The sequence below is a fragment of the Lolium rigidum genome, chromosome 5 (genome assembly GCF_022539505.1).
Source record: "Lolium rigidum isolate FL_2022 chromosome 5, APGP_CSIRO_Lrig_0.1, whole genome shotgun sequence".
NCBI classification, from domain to species: Eukaryota; Viridiplantae; Streptophyta; class Magnoliopsida; order Poales; family Poaceae; genus Lolium; species Lolium rigidum.
The window spans coordinates 190604198-190620848 of NC_061512.1; the positions used below are offsets into that span (position 1 = coordinate 190604198).

A 16651-nucleotide genomic window follows, 5' to 3' on the forward strand; every position below is an offset into this window, starting at 1 on the left:
GAGAGGAAATTGATATTTAATATTACCTTCCTTCATATCAATAGTAGCACCAACGGTTCGAAGAAAAGGTCTTCCCAATATAATGGGGCAAGATGCATTGCATTCAATATCCAAGACAACAAAATCAACGGGGACAAGGTTATTGTTAACCATAATATGAACATTATCAACTTTCCCCAAAGGTTTCTTTTTAGCATTATCAGCTGAGATTAACATGCGAGATAACAGTTTTTCAATGGTGGCAAGTCAAGCATATCATAGACTTTCTTAGGCATAACAGAAATACTTGCACCAAGATCACATAAAGCATTACAATCAAAATCTTTGACTCTCATTTTAATGATGGGCTCCCAACCATCCTCTAGCTTTCTAGGAATAGAAGTTTCAAGTTTTAGTTTCTCTTCTCTAGCTTTTATGAGAGCATTTGTAATATGTTTTGTGAAAGCCAAGTTTACAGCGCTAGCATTGGGACTCTTAGCAAGTTTTTGTAAGAACTTTATAACTTCAGAGATGTGGCAATCATCAAAATCTAAATCATTACAATTTAAAGCAATGGGATTATCATCCCCAAGGTTGGAAAAAATTTCAGCGGTTTTATCACGAGCAATTTCAGCAGTTTTAGCGGTTTCGAGTAATTTTGCGCGCTTTGCACTAGGAGTAGAAGCATTGCCAACACCAATTATTTTACCATTAATAGTAGGATGTGCAGCAACATGTGAATCATTAGCATTGCTAGTGGTGGTAATAGTCCAAACTTTAGCTACATTTTTCTCTTTAGCTAGTTTTTCATTTTCTTCTCTATCCCACCTAGCATGCAGTTCAGCCATTAATCTTATATTCTCATTAATTCTAACTTGGATGGCATTTGCTGTAGTAACAATTTTATTTTCAATATCCCTATTAGGCATAACTTTCGATTTCAAAAGATCAACATCGAGAGGCAAGACTATCAACTCTAGAAGCAAGAATATCAATTTTATTGAGCTTTTCCTCAACAGATTTGTTAAAGGCGGTTTGTGTACTAATAAATTCTTTAAGCATAGCTTCAAGTCCAGGGGGTGTATTCCTATTATTGTTGTAAGAATTCCCATAAGAATTAGCATAACCGTTACCATTATTATAAGGATATGGCCTATAGTTATTACTAGAATTGTTCCGATAAGCATTGTTGTTGAAATTATTATTTTTAATGAAGTTTACATCAACATGTTCTTCTTGGGCAACCAATGAAGCTAATGGAACATTATTAGGATCAACATTAGTCCTATCATTCACAAGCATAGACATAATAGCATCAACCTTATCATTCAAGGAAGAGGATTCTTCAACAGAATTTACCTTCTTACCTTGTGGAGCTCTTTCAGTGTGCCATTCAGAGTAATTAACCATCATATTATCAAGGAGCTTTGTTGCTTCACCAAGAGTGATGGACATAAAGGTACCTCCAGCAGCTGAATCCAATAAATTCCGCGAAGAAAAATTTAGTCCTGCATAGAAGGTTTGGATGATCATCCAAGTAGTCGGTCCATGGGTTGGGCAATTTTTAACCAAAAATTTCATTCTTTCCCAAGCTTGAGCAACATGTTCATTATCCAATTGTTTAAAATTCATTGTGCTACTCCTCAAAGATATAATTTTAGCAGGGGGATAATATCTACCAATAAAAGCATCTTTGCATTTAGTCCGAGGAATCAATACTATTCTTAGGCGGAGATAGCAACCAATCTTTAGCTCTTCCTCTTAATGAGAAAGGAAACAATTTTAATTTTATAATGTCACCATCTACATCTTTATATTTTTGCATTTCACACAATTCAACAAAATTATTGAGATGGGCAGCGAGCATCATCGGAACTAACACTGAGAAAATTGCTCTCGCATAACAAGATTAAGTAAAGCGGGTTTAATTTCAAAGAATTCTGCTGTAGTAGCGAGGTGGAGCAATAGGTGTGCATAGGAAATCATTATTATTTGTGCTAGTGAAGTCACACAACTTAGTATTTTCAGGGGTGGCCATTTTAGCAGTAGTAAATAAAGCAAACTAGATAAAGTAAATGCAAGTAAACTAATTTTTTTGTGTTTTCGATATAGCAAACAAGACAATAAATAAAGTAAAATTAGCAACTAATTTTTTTGTGTTTTGATATAATGCAGCAAACAAAGTAGTAAATAAAATAAAGCAAGACAAAAACAAAGTAAAGAGATTGAGAAGTGGAGACTCCCCTTGCAGCGTGTCTTGATCTCCCCGGCAACGGCGCCGGAAAAAGAGCTTGATGGCGTGTAACTCACACGTTCGTTGGGAACCCCAAGAGGAAGGTATGATGCGCACAACAGCAAGTTTTCCCTCGAGAAAGAAACCAAGGTTTATCGAACCAGGAGGAGCCAAGAAGCACGTTGAAGGTTGATGGCGGCGGGATGTAGTGCGGCGCAACACCAGGGATTCCGGCGCCAACGTGGAACCTGCACAACACAACCAAAGTACTTTGCCCCAACGAAACAGTGAGGTTGTCAATCTCACCGGCTTGCTGTAACAAAGGATTAACCGTATTGTGTGGAAGATGATTGTTTGCAGAGAAAACGAGTAAAACAAGTATTGCGACAGATTTGTATTTCGAGTATAAAAGAATGGACCGGGGTCCACGAGTTCACTAGAGGTGTCTCTCCCATAAGATAAAAGCATGTTGGGTGAACAAATTACAGTCGGGCAATTGACAAATAGAGAGGGCATAACAATGCACATACATGTCATGATAAGTATAGTGAGATTTAATTGGGCATTACGACAAAGTACATAGACCGCCATCCAACTGCATCTATGCCTAAAAAGTCCACCTTCGGGTTATCGTCCGAACCCCTTCCAGTATTAAGTTGCAAAGCAACGAGACAATTGCATTAAGTATGGTGCGTAATGTAATCAACAACTACATCCTCGGACATAGCGCCAATGTTTTATCCCTAGTGGCAACAACACAACACAACCTTAGAACTTTCACGTCCTTGTCCCGAGTGTCAATGCAGGCATGAACCCACTATCGAGCATAAATACTCCCTCTTGGAGTAAAGAGCAAAAACTTGGCCAGAGCCTCTACTAATAACGGAGAGCATGCAAGATCATAAACAACACATATGTAATAAGTTGATAATTAACATAACATGGTATTCTCTATCCATCGGATCCCGACAAACACAACATAGAGTATTACAGATAGATGATCTTGATCATGTTAGGTAGCTCACAAGATCCAACAATGAAGCACAATGAGGAGAAGACAACCATCTAGCTACTGCTATGGACCCATAGTCCGGGGGTGAACTACTCACTCATCACTCCGGAGAGCGACCATGGCGGTGTAGAGTCCTCCGGGAGATGAATCCCCTCTCCGGCGAGGGTGCCGGAGGAGATCTCCAGAATCCCCCGAGATGGGATTGGCGGCGGCGGCGTCTCCGGAAGGTTTTCCGTATCGTGGTTTTTCGCATCGGGGGTTTCGCGACGGAGGCTTTAAGTAGGCGGAAGGGCGAGTCGGAGGGCTGACGAGGGCCCACACCATAGGCGGCGCGGGCCCCCTTGGCCGCGCGGCCCTATGGTGGCGGCGCCTCGTCGCCCCACTTCGTATCCCTTTCGGTCTTCTGGAAGGTTCGTGGCAAAATAGGACCCTGGGTCTTGATTTCGTCTAATTCCGAGAATATTTCGTTACTAGGATTTCTGAAACCAAAAACAGCAGAAAACTGACAATCGGCACTTCGGCATCTTGTTAATAGGTTAGTTCCAGAAAATGCACGAATATGACATAAAGTGTGCATAAAACATGTAGGTATCATCAATAATATGGCATGAAACATAAGAAATTATCGATACGTCGGAGACGTATCACATAGAACATAAGAAATTATAGATACGTTTGAGACGTATCACCCTCTCCCAACACAAGTGATTGTAGAAAGCACCCACAACGTCTTTAATAACCGTAACTTGGTATTTCGAGTGTATGGACTATTCATACATTTTACTCTTTGAGACAATGAAGGATGTAAAAAAAACCTTACATAAGCCTAAACAAAAATAACCAAGTGGTGAACTAGGGCATTAATTGTGATTGGGAACAGCACATGTCATTTTGTATAAAAACTATGCAATTAGGAGTATACACTCCAGGAAACGGCGGGAACAACGGCGACCACAAAAAGGTTCAACATACGTATTTGGCTGTCGACACAGATATGGCTGTCAACATATCTTCATATGCCAGTGAAGTGGTTGATCATTGACACAGATATGGCCGTCAACATATCTTACTAAGCCAACAAAGTGGTTGACTGTCGGTACAGGCTGGCCGTCAAAGTATAGTGTCCGTTTGACAATATCCCTAGGTATGTTGACGGTTAGGCCGTCGGCATCACAACCACATATCAGCCTTTGAGAGCTCGTATCAGATGTAGTATGCTGACAGCCTGGCGTTGGCTGACATTCCCAAGAAAAGGTGTTGTGCATGTGGAGTTCCCAAGGAAATCCTTGCGACACAAGGAAGGCAACCATGTGTCCCACTCGTCAGTATCTTGGAGTTCTAATCATGGAGAGGTGGGCTAATCAAACTGCATCAGGCCAACATTCGAACCCATGTATAATATGAGGATTCGAGATCCGCAAGAGGATCAAGTTTTTTAGATCCATGTAGATGCAAGGCTTAAAGGTTCAAGCTCATAGAAGTCAGTAGAATCTAGAGCGCTCAACTTCATCCCCATAGATCCATCAAGTTCCCCATCAAACTTGTTGGAATCATCATTATAATCACAATTGTACCCCATCATCATTTTGAATCCAATCCAACTAGGAGTAGAGCTACCACATAGCCTCATCGTACCCTTGCGGGTCACCCAGAACTTAATCATGGATGAATACTTATGCCATCTTGTAACAACCAAATTATTTGTCATTTTCTTTCCGTGATCCTAGTCAATTGATTGAGCAACTAAATCATGATTCCATTGCCAACTAAATTAAAACCATCATCTTCACTTATGCTAATCCAAGGTCGATGTTGCCTATGCATTGTAGTATAAGGCCTAGGGAAAGGGGGAGGCCCGGGGGAAGGGGGATGCGATGGAGCAACTCGGCCTACATCATATATCCCTTGTAGTATGCTAACATTTGCATAATATACGAATATTATGAACAATTATGAGCAACCGTTAGTGTTTGTAAACTTATGTCTCCCTTTTGGCCTGACCTCCTTCTCCTTGTGGCGGCATTGTCACCACCATGTCCAAACATCACCGCTCCCGCCTCACCGGGACTAGTATGAATTTTCTAAACATTGGTACTCATGACCATGGATGAATAGTTAAATTGAAAAAATACACTGGTGCATGCCCCATGTTTGTAACCTTAGTTCAAAAGTATATAACTTCAGTTAAACCGATAAAGTAACAGATGAAGAGTACAAGTTTCATAATTTAACCGTGCAAGTTACCAATTTCTCTCTTTTTGGTGTAGGAAGATATCATTGTATTTATCTTAAAATTTAGCACGAGTAACTATCATGTCAATATATATGTGCATGATTTATTTCAAAAATATGTGAAACTTACAAATACATTTTTTGACGGTTCTAAATCAAGATCATGAGTGGACCGACACGTATTTTCACGCCATGATTAGCTATTCAAACGTATTTTTCATGGCTAGCTGATAAGTGGTAACATACTCAAAATAGTGAAGCAACAAGTCAAGTATTACAAACTATATACGGTATCTTGCTATCTCCTCGATATCTTTTTCAAAACGTGAAGTACAATGCACACAAACACACACAAGCACGGCACCGCACCTGTAAACTCACAGAAAGTGTAGCGAAGACTGGAGACACGGAGCTTCAAGATTGACGAAGTAACCTAGACGTGCCGCTCCTTAGTAAATGGGAGTTTTTCACCTTAAAAATATTCCGCTTTTTTTTTTGCGGAGAAAAAGATATATATTAAACCACAAGGGAATTACAATCAGTTTGAACCGCCGTAGCGATTTCCTGGGGAACATATCGGAACCAAGATTCAGTTCTGTTCTGAACCCGTCCTAGTTTTGCTAACTCGTGGCCTACCATGTTAGCCTCGCGGCTAATCTTTATTAGCCTCGCGGCTAATCTTTATTATATTTACATCTCTTTCCCGAAGAAACTCACGAATGACGTTGATTCTGAAAGCATAGGCTGAAACATTAGAGCATCTCCAACAGACGCGCTAAAAGCCCCGCGCGGTAAAAAAACCGCCGGTTTGCCGCGCGTGGGCGCTGCCGCGCTGCTCCAGCGGAGGCGGGAAAAAGGCGTGCGCGCTAAAAAAATTACCGTCCGCGCGCTTTCGCGCTATCCCGCGCGGGAAACTTGCCGCGTGCGCTGCCGCGCGCGCTATAAACACGCCACGCGCGAACGCCCAACTGTCTCCCTCCTCCACGCGTATGTCCCCCTCCTCGCCTCTCTCCCTCCCGCGCCGCTCCACCTCCGGCCGCTCCGCCTCCGACCGCGCCGCCTCCGCGAGATGCCTCCGCGCCGCCGCCCATCCTCCGGCTACCACGGTGTTCGGGCGCGGCCGAGCGGCCGGTTCGACGCGGAAATTCGCTCCGGTGAGGAGCGGATACGCCTCGGCACGTTCGACACCGCGCACGAGGCGGCGCGGGCGTACGACGCCGTCGCCTGGCGGCTCGGCCGCTCCCGGCGGACGATGAACTTCCACGACGTCTTCACGCGGGAGCAAGCGGAGATAATGGCGCCGCCGCCGCCGATGATCACGCGCGAACAGCAGCGCCGCCATCGAGAGCTGGAGCAGCGCCTCCTCATCGCCGAGCGCGACGAGGCGATGCGCCTCGAATGGGCGCGCCAATTCCCGGAGGACGTCGCCAGCGGTATACAGCGCACCCAATCGCCGGTATAGCGCGCCGCGATATAGCGCGTCTGTTGGAGATGCTCTTAGGAGTACTTCCATTGATCATGTCCACCGCTTCCGCACAGTCTGACTCCACTATGAACTTAAGCGCTGTCCAGTGTAGGGCAAGTTGCAACCCCTCTTCGATGGCCATGATTTCCGCTTCAGTTGCATCACCACAGTGTGGTATAGAGCGACATGCTGCATAGATGATCTCACCTCTATGGTCCCGTAGAACCATGCCCGTACCTGCAGCTTGACTCGAATAAGCACCGTCCGTGTTCAGCTTAGCCTCTCCTAACGGCGGCGCCACCCATTTCTTCCTCACCTTCTGTCTACCATCGGTTTGTGCTTCAGTCTTCGGAATCCTTGTTCCGGGTTGACGACCATCTTACCTTTACTTATATCTGCGTGCGGAAATTGTTTAATGAGCATGAGAGAGTTGAGGTAGCTTACTAGGAATCGGTGGGAGCCCTCAATTGGCGGGCAGGGTTTGTCATGAGTCATCTCATTGTGGGCGTGCCATATCCTCCAAAACGTCATCAAGGTCGGTGCGCGTTGGCATGCTGGGATGAAGGCCAGGAGGTGAAGGAGCCACTCGGGTCCTGTCGGCCTTAGAAGGTCACCGGCGGGCAGGTCCCAGACTTCGTCCATGGCACGCCAGAGGTCGCGTGCATGCGGGCATCGGAGGAAAACATGGAAGGAGTCCTCCTCCTCACAACCATAAATAGGACACATGCTGGATGTTGAGATGCCTCTCCTTCGCAGATTCAGTTGTGTTGATATTGCATTTCTACAGATTTTCCATGCCAGAATTTTGACTTTGGGCGGTACAGGGCAGTCCCAGATGATCTTCCATGTTGGTCTAGCGCCATCAGGTCTAGAACTAGTAGCTCCACAATCTTGATGTTGCATTGTCAAGTGCAAGGCTAACCTGTAGGCACTTCTGACACTAAATATGCCACGTTTGTCAGGGTGCCAAGCTATAAAGTCCTCTTCGTTACGCCTTGACGTACTAATTTTCAGGATATTCGCAATGTCCTCCTGGCAGAAATATTGGTTTAGCCTTTGCTCGTCCCACGATCCATCCTGTTCCAGAAAGTCCGCCACCCAACGGTATCTGCATCGCCCTTGCACCGATCGTGGCTGGTGACAGCCATCCCTGGGAATCCAGGGGTCTCGCCAAGCCCGAATCTTCGCGCCATTGCCCACTCTCCATATGGCGCCTTTCTTCAAAAGTTCGAGCCCATGCTCAATTGCATGCCATGTGGAGGAGCCATTCCCTGTGAAAACAGTGTCAAGCAAGGAGCCATTAGGGTAGTATTTGGCTTTCAATAATTGTGCACATAAGTTATTTGGAAATTGTATGAGCCTCCAAGCCCGTCGAGCTAACAGCGCCTGGTTAAACAGTCGCATGTCTCGAAACCCCACACCGCCATAGTCCTTCGGACGTAGCATGATGTCCCATGTCACCCAATGCGTCTTCCTCTTCCCGTTTTCAGCCCCCACCAATATCTTCGAATCATCTTTGTTAGCTCATCACAAAGTCCAAGCGGTAGTTTAAACACACTCATCACATAAACCGGAATAGACTGTGCAATTGATTTTATTAGAACCTCCTTAGCAGCCTGTGATTTATGACTATCATCCCAGTCAATTAGGCAGGTCGCAAGCTTGGCCTGTAAGCTTTGAAATTTCCCTCGGCTCATTCTACCTTCGGGCATGAGCAGACCCAAATACTTGGTTTCAAAGGTTTCTTGTGTTACTTGTAAGATATTTTTCACCTGCACTCGCTGATCCACCGGGCATGAATCGCCGAACATGATCGAGCATTTTCCGGGGTTAATGAGTTGCCCCGTACTGGATGCATATAACTCTGGTACCTGCTTCACTTTATTAGCTTGTACCTCCGATGCCTTGAAGAAAAGTAAGCTATGATCTGCAAACAAAAGGTGAGAAATGCCTGGTGCACGTCTACAAATTCGAACAGGCTCAATTTCATTAGTGCCAACAGCCCTTTGAAGTGAAGTAGAGAGACCATCCGCAATAAACAGAAACAGAAATGGCGCTTTAATATGACGTATAGAATGTTATACATGTATGAATTGGTTTCTAGGGAGCTAAAATGCAATCAACCCCCACTTCGAACCAAGGAGTAATCTCCATGTTTTGTTTCCTACTACTATTCCCACTGTAAATTCAGGCGCAAGTGCGTTTACTTTTTTGTTTTTGTACAGAGAAGAGCGTTTACTAGTATTTGCGCTATTGTGAACATCAGTGGGGACAAAAGGCATGTCTGATTCAGGATGTGCGATGCACGGCCGGCGCACCTATGAAATAGACACGGCGGCCGGTCAAGACCCGAGAATTGGAGTCGAGTCAACTAGCAACGCCAAGTCGTTATACGCGAGCTGAGAACGTGCCCACTTGAGACACTCGACTTCTCCAACAAATACCAAATCGATCTTTTCCATCCGAGCGCGCTGTGCTTCACTTGGCAGCGATAAAAGATGACGTACAACGGATGACGCCCTCTATGATGTATCTACAGGATGTCACCAGGAAGCAAGTCAGGATCCATTCAGTCGCTAAGTCTTCAGGCCCCAACCAATAATAACGAGGTTGATGTTGTCTGCTAAGCAGCAACTGGACAACTAGCTGGTTGGTGTCGGTCAAGCAGGTCAATTCTTCTTTCAGGTCACATTCTTTTAGCTCTAAAAAAATAGCACCACGTGGAGCCAACAAACTTACAATTGAACGTCTTGTACGTGTGGTTGTGTATTAGTCTGCGCCTGCGTGTGTCATGTGCTCACGCACTCCTCTAGCCTAATGACGTCACTTGCTGGCATCAGTTTCAAAACTTTAGTTACAATCGTACGATCTGGTAGCTAGGTATCAAGTAGAATTCCCAAGATTGCTAAGACTAAATACAAGTATGTATCACCTTATAGTATATAATAATCTCCACTTTTGATCTTTGAACTCTCAACAAAGCCGTGCTTCCTTGTTCATTCGCATCGACCCTGATGTTAGTCCATCCCGCCCAACGACTCGCTCGCCCGCATCTCCCTCCGAAATGATGCCAAGCTCATTCTTGCCATCACATTCCTCACAGGAACCCTCCATCGATGTGTTTGCCAGAGGAATTCGTTGGTCAATTCATGCCACTACGCTCCTCACTTTCTACGGGAAGGCGCAACTAGCGAGTTAGCCTGAAGCATGCGGCGTGATGGGTGGCATTATGGACAGACATACGGTGCAAGTGAAAAGGTGCAGGATAGTAAGGTGTTGCCTATCATTATAGGCAACAACATGTGTCGGTGTTAGAGAGGTGGCGATGACGCTAGGGTGGCATGGCGGCTGACACGATGCTACATCCGGGAAAGGGAGAGAGAGGCCACCGAGCGAGAGCAATTGGGCCAGGACTTGGTGATTTCACTTATTTGCGTTGCGGGGTGTGCATAACGGTTTGCTTGGGTGAATTGGTTCTCTTTGTCCATTTCATTGTTTTGCTTGGATCATATAAGAGGTGAATTTTGTCAAGACTCAATGGTTCGTTTAGTCCAAAACAAGCATAAAATTAACATTCTCAAGATTTCAAGGAGGAAAGTGAACTTCCTATTTTTAAAATTAATGGGACGAGAAAGCCTTTTGTAGAGAAAACACCAGGATTTGGACAGATGATTAGACATATATCATTTAGCATCTTCTGTTTATTCCCATTACTGTTTGTCCATGGGACATATTTATATATATAAATCATTTGCAAATATGCAATTTAAAATAAGGTACCAAATTTACCAAAACACACATTGGAATCAATGGACTTACAACACAATCTAGCATGATAAGCAATAGGGGGGCTATGGAGGAAAAGGGGAAAATGGGAAGAAGGGAGATGGGGGGGGGGGGGAGTGGACAAAGGATAAGAGTTGAGGCACATAGGAGTGCTTGATCGGGGCCGCACGATTATGGCAGAAATCAACCTAAAAGGAGTTATATATGGCCATTTCCATGCACCAATGTACTTCAGCACATTAACTAAAATAGTTTGGAATATTCTCGACCATTTTCTTAGCCACTGCATTAATCAGAGCATGCATGAACTCCGTGTCATTCTTAAGTGAATTCACCATCTCATCCACTAGGAGCTTCTGAAAATTTGGCATTAAAACCTTCCTCGAGACAGGCTGCACGGTCGACCACGACCCTTGATTTACCGGATCAAGCGTGATCGTCTGCCCCGACGAGTTGAGGAAGATCGAGCATGGTAGGGACCCAACCTTGCCAACGGACTCATTGCCTCTGGATTCTCCAGCCAAGGATTGAGCATGGTTGTGCTCTCCCTCGTAGGTCGCAACCAGCATTGACGTGTCCTCGGCATTTCTCTGCACCTGCCCAGAGACATTATCTAGATAAAATTTCAGCAGAATTGCACTCATTCATTCAGTTGAAAGTAGTCCCCGTTTTACTAAAAAATAGTTCATATGTCTCATTACCCATTTGCTAGTTATAAATCGATCGAGAATTAGGTTAGTTTTAGGTGGACTCTAGTGTCATTAGATTTGTCGTGATTCGTACATGTGAGAATTCCACACGGATATGTAATTGCATTTGGGTATGCAATTATACATCTTTTTTCTAATTGCACATAAATTATAGATAATATTGGTTGACCAAGATTTAAGTTCGTTATAGATCTGTCGAGAACTAGCACTATCCTTTGCATTATTACAAGATGGGAATACCTTCTTCTTGACCGGGCAAGATGGAGCAAATGCGCATCGAAAGTAGCCTCTGGGGTACGGGTTGTCGCGCGTCACCTTCTGCCCGTACTTCCTCCACTGGTACCCGTCGTCCACGATCTGCGTCCACGCAAAGGGGTCAAGCACTCAAGCTATACAGCCCGCGACTGCGTGATGACAATGCAATCTTGGACAGTGTTCGTTGCACTTACGAGGTTGGCGTCGGAGTCAGACGGCTCAGCCCGCGAGGAGACGGTCCTGATCTTCGACCGAACCTCCACCTTCACGCCGACGGCCTCCTCTCTCGCTGCATTGGCCGCGGAGCTGCTCGGCGTCGTCGCGGCAATGGCTGTCGCCGGCGACTTGGCGAGAGTACGTAGGTGGGGGTGATCGGCGAGCAAGGCGCCGAGCGTGCCGGCGAGCCGCCGGTTCTCATCCTGCACCCGCCTCAGCTTCTCCTCGAGACCCTCGGCCTGCTCAGAGTTGAAGCACGCACGCACGGAATGATCATCAGCTGCGCAGTTGCAAGAATAACATGAATAGAGGCAACCAGAGCTCATCACCCACCTGCACAGAGCGGGCGAAGAGCGGGAGAAGCCCGGCGCCGTCGGCCGGAGATGAGCCGTCGCCATTGTCCATGGCCTCTCCCTCTCAGGAACAGTGCACCAGGCGTCCCTAGATGATAGCTAGACGCGCCCAGGTACGACCTAGCTAGTGTACGCACGTTGAGAAATGCGAGGAATCGTGAAGCTTGTAAAGTTGTAGGGGAAGGAAGTAATCTCGTGTTCGCCTTATCCATTGACTTGACCGAACGGATGCATCCATCGACCAATTTGCTGACGACCCCCATGTGTGTCACACTTTGTGCGAGTAGATGTCATTCGCATGACGCTCTCCCCAGCGCATGTATTTACGTCAGCAAAGATGATTGATGTCAACGACTCCTAGGCTCGTACAGTATAACAATCGATTTTGGTCAAGTTCTTTTTAAAACTTTCAAGCAAGTTTCTTGAATTATAACACGATCGTCAAAGAGTACACGAGAAAGAAAATCAGGGGATCAACTAACCAAACCTCCACCAAACCCTGACTAGCTCCATAGCGAGCAAGCTTGTGTGCGGCTCCATTAGCTTCTCGCGGATATTGTTGGAAAGTCTCCACAAGCAAAGCTATCAGCCACCGGCAGTCGTCAATGACCTCCACACTTGTACCTCTATACTCACCAGGATCAAGTACAGCTTGTACCACTTCCATGGAGTCTGACGACTCAACCATCAACCATTGACACCCGACCTGCTTCGCAAGTTTCAATCTAGTGAGCAAAGTCGGTGCTTCCATTGACGCAACATCGATTGCGTATTTGCATATGAATTATAGTCACAACATGCAGCAACCAAATTCCCTCTAGAATCCCGCAGGATAGCTCTAGTGACTCGCCTTCCCCTGAGTCGGGGAGGAAGGACATAGATTTTTGTCAAGGTTGGTGACCACGCCATGCTAGATGTTTCTGTTTTTACACATCTTCCTAAGCATAATGCAAATACACTGAAATCTCAGTTTTACTATGTGGAAAATTATCATATACTATTCTATATGCTTGCGAGCCCCTCAAATGCAGGTAATCCGTCGATACCCAAGGACTAGTCATGGAGTACCAAATCGACGACCCATACCTTAAAAGGACATTGTTGAAGACTTGGGAGAGGTAGAAGCGTAAAGACAAGAAAATGAATAATACTCCCTCCGTCCCGGTTTATAAATCCTCCGTGTATTTCTAAGTTATAAATTTAACCAGCGAGGTATGTATTACAATAAAGGTATGTTTTACTTTTTAATAATATAATTTTGTGTTATACGATTTATACTACGTTAGTTAAATTGATAACTCAGAGGTACGCGCAGGATTTATAAACTGGACGGAGGGAGTAGTTTGTGAAGTGTACAAGTAGATTGCCTAGCCCTTTCCATCAGTTCGGACTTTTGGTTCAAGTGGCTAGTGCATGAAGCTTAATATGGTATCAGAGCCCCAGGTCTCGAGTTCAAATCCTAGCTTTCACATGGTTTTCGCAATTAAGCCTAAAAATTGCTATTGCCCCCCTCTTACATGGTTTTCGCAATTAAGCCTAAAAATTGCTGTTGCCCCCCTCTTTAGCCACCGCTGTTTCGGTGTGCTCTTCTTCTTTCACGTGTTGACTTTCTCTTCTCCCGTCACACGCGAGTGGGGGTGTTGTGAAGTGTACAAGTAGATTGCCTAGCCCTTTCCATCAGTTCGGACTTTTGGTTCAAGTGGCTAGTGCATGAAGCTTAACAGGTATTAGTATGTGGTGGCATCTTTAGAAACTACCCTTCACCAATGGTGTACTTTCTTCCCTTTTCTGTGGGTTTTTTTTCTTTCTTTTGAAACTAAGGGCGTGCATTCCTCATTTTCTATTCAGGAAAATGGAGTCATTAATTTCCCAAGAGCCAAATGCAAATTTGCGGCGATCATGCATGTGCGAGAATTGCTTAATTAAGCTTGACTAGATCATGACCCGGGCGTGACTTACATTTGTATATAGCCCATCTGGCCATCTGAGACTTGTTCAGCTTTCTCACTAGATTTCACCATCACCTTGGTTACGTAAGCAATTGTATCGCAGGGTCCGTCATCCCTGGTTTCTAGTTTAGTCTCCATAACCGCCCTTTCCAATCCTTCTGGTACGTACGATGAAGAATCTTTGGGGCTACGTGACACTACAGGAATGGTCCTATACGCCGACGGCCAAACCCTACGCCGAGGGCATTTTATCGGGGCCGTCGGCGTACGGCCTCGCCAGGGCAGCGCCGGAAGCCGACCGTCGGCGTCTAGGTACCGTCGACGTATAGGCTCCTACGCCGAGGGCCGCCGTCGGCGTCTAGCTGGCCCTCGGCGTAGAGGTCTCCATCACCTCCCCTCGCACCCGCACCGTCACCGCCCTCTCACGGCGTCAGACAGACGCCGAGGGCTACCCTCGGCATAGGGCATGGCCACCCTATGCCGACGGCCACCCTCGGCATATAGACTTTTTTTTTTATTTTTTCTTTTTTCTCTCTCTCATATTACTTTATATTATGTTTCTATTATTTATTTACTAGTATGCATTATGTAAAAAATGGTTCTATTTTTTAAGAATTCCCTAACCCTAACTCTAACCCTAACTCTAACCCTAACCCTAACTCTAGCCCTAACCCTAACCCTAACCCTAGGGTTTCCACATACATTGCTAACGCTAACTCTAACCCTAACTCTAACTCTAACCCTAACCCTAACCCTAGGGTTTCCATATACATTGCTAACCCTAACTATAACCCTAGCCCTTACCCTAGGGGTAGATCTGCGGGGTCCCGCCCTAGGATCTGTATGTGGAAACTCCCGCCACGGCTCAAACGGAGCCTATTTTATGGTAAAGTATGCCCAACCTATGGTTTACATGTACATATGTCCTAAACAAAGAAAACAAGTAAAAAAGTCCATTGGTAAACCCTCGCACGGAGAAAGCTATAGGGGTAGATCTCGCGGGGTCCCCGCCCTAGGGTTTTCCAAGATACAGACCATCGGAGCGTCGGAATCGCTGGAAAACTTGCATATGCCCATAACATATGTGTACAATTGTGATGTAAGGTTTGGCTAACCTTGCATGTACCCGGCGTTGATGATTTCCGCATGCATGGGCTAGCACTTGGTAAAATCCAGGATCTGTATGTGGAATGGCCCCAAAACTTGTGTATGTCCACATGGCATGGCATGCACAAAAGTGATACATTTAAGAACTTAGCACCCACACACGAACCGAAACACTTAAAGAACTACACCCACACACAGGAACCAAAACACTTAAAGAACTACACCCACACAGGGGACCAAAGCACTTAAAGAACTAGACCCACACACAAACCAAAACATTTAAAGAACTACACCCACACACGAACAAAGCACTTAACGCTAGACACACGGACTCGACACACACACATATTAATCAGAGAAGTCAAAATCTTCGTCCTCGCTGGGGGTGTCCTCTGAAGCGGTGGTTGTGAAGATCCACGACCACCGTTCATCATCCTCCCCCCATGTCGAGCATCGGATCTAGGGAATGGCCCCAAAACTTGTGTGTGTCCACATGGAATGCACAAAAGTGATTTGAGATGGTTTTATATCCAAGGCTACCCCCCCAGGTGTGTCCGGCTTCTCGGACAGGGGGTTACTACACTTAGGCGGATCTCGCATGTATAGGGGGAACTCCTCGGAGTTGAACCGGAGAGAAACTTGAGATCATATGTGATGATCCTTGTTTCCACATGTACGTATGACCTAACCAAGCTCAAATGGAGCCATATGCCCACCGGGGGACCCCCGATGGGATGCAGTCAAAGGGGTAGACCGCGCGGTCAACAGAACTAGGGTTTCGTCGGAAATCGAGCATCGGATCTAGGGAATGGTCCCAAAACTTGTGTGTGTCCACATGGAATGCACAAAAGTGATTTGAGATGGTTCTATATCCAAGGCTACCCCCTGTGTGTGTCCGGCTTCTCGGACAGGGGTTCCTACACTTAGGCGGATTCGCATGTATAGGGGGAACTCCCTCGGAGTTGAACCTGGAGAGAAACTTGAGATCATATGGGATGATCCTTGTTTCTACCATGTACCTATGACCTAACCAAGCTCAAATGGAGGCATATGCCCACGGGGGACCCCCGATGGGATGCAGTCAAAGGGGTAGACCGCGCGGTCAACAGAACAAGGGTTTCATCGGAAATCGAGCATCAGATCAAGGGAATGGCCCCAAAACTTGTGTGTGTCCACATGGAATGCACAAAAGTGATTTGAGATGGTTCTATATCCAAGGCTACCCCCGGTGTGTCCGGCTTCTCGGACAGGGGTTCCTACACTTAGGCGGATTCCGCGTGTATAGGGGGAACTCCCTCGGAGTTGAACCGGAGAGAAACTTGGGATCATATGTGATGATCCTAAATGTTTCCAC

General features: G+C 45.8%; 1 protein-coding gene across 1 annotated transcript; it reads right to left on the reverse strand.

Annotated features, from left to right (window-relative positions):
- Positions 1 to 10946: 10946 nt before the first annotated feature.
- On the reverse strand, positions 10947 to 12293 carry LOC124658074 (WRKY transcription factor WRKY62-like). Its single transcript, XM_047196517.1, has 4 exons — positions 12222 to 12293; positions 11867 to 12127; positions 11658 to 11774; positions 10947 to 11303 (listed from the first exon to the last, which is right to left on the reverse strand). The coding sequence occupies exons 1-4, from the start codon at positions 12291 to 12293 to the stop codon at positions 10947 to 10949; spliced, it is 807 nt and encodes a 268-aa protein (XP_047052473.1).
- Positions 12294 to 16651: the final 4358 nt, after the last annotated feature.

Bases quoted from the DNA above. Each gene is read 5' to 3' on its own strand.
- LOC124658074 (XM_047196517.1), bottom strand. From the start codon at position 12,293: ATGGACAATGGCGACGGCTCATCTCCGGCCGACGGCGCCGGGCTTCTC. The intron at 12,128-12,221 runs GTGGGTGATGAG...AACTCTGAGCAG, and splicing joins TCTTCGCCCGCTCTGTGCAG to GCCGAGGGTCTCGAGGAGAA. The intron at 11,775-11,866 runs GTAAGTGCAACG...GCGTGGACGCAG, and splicing joins CTGACTCCGACGCCAACCTC to ATCGTGGACGACGGGTACCA.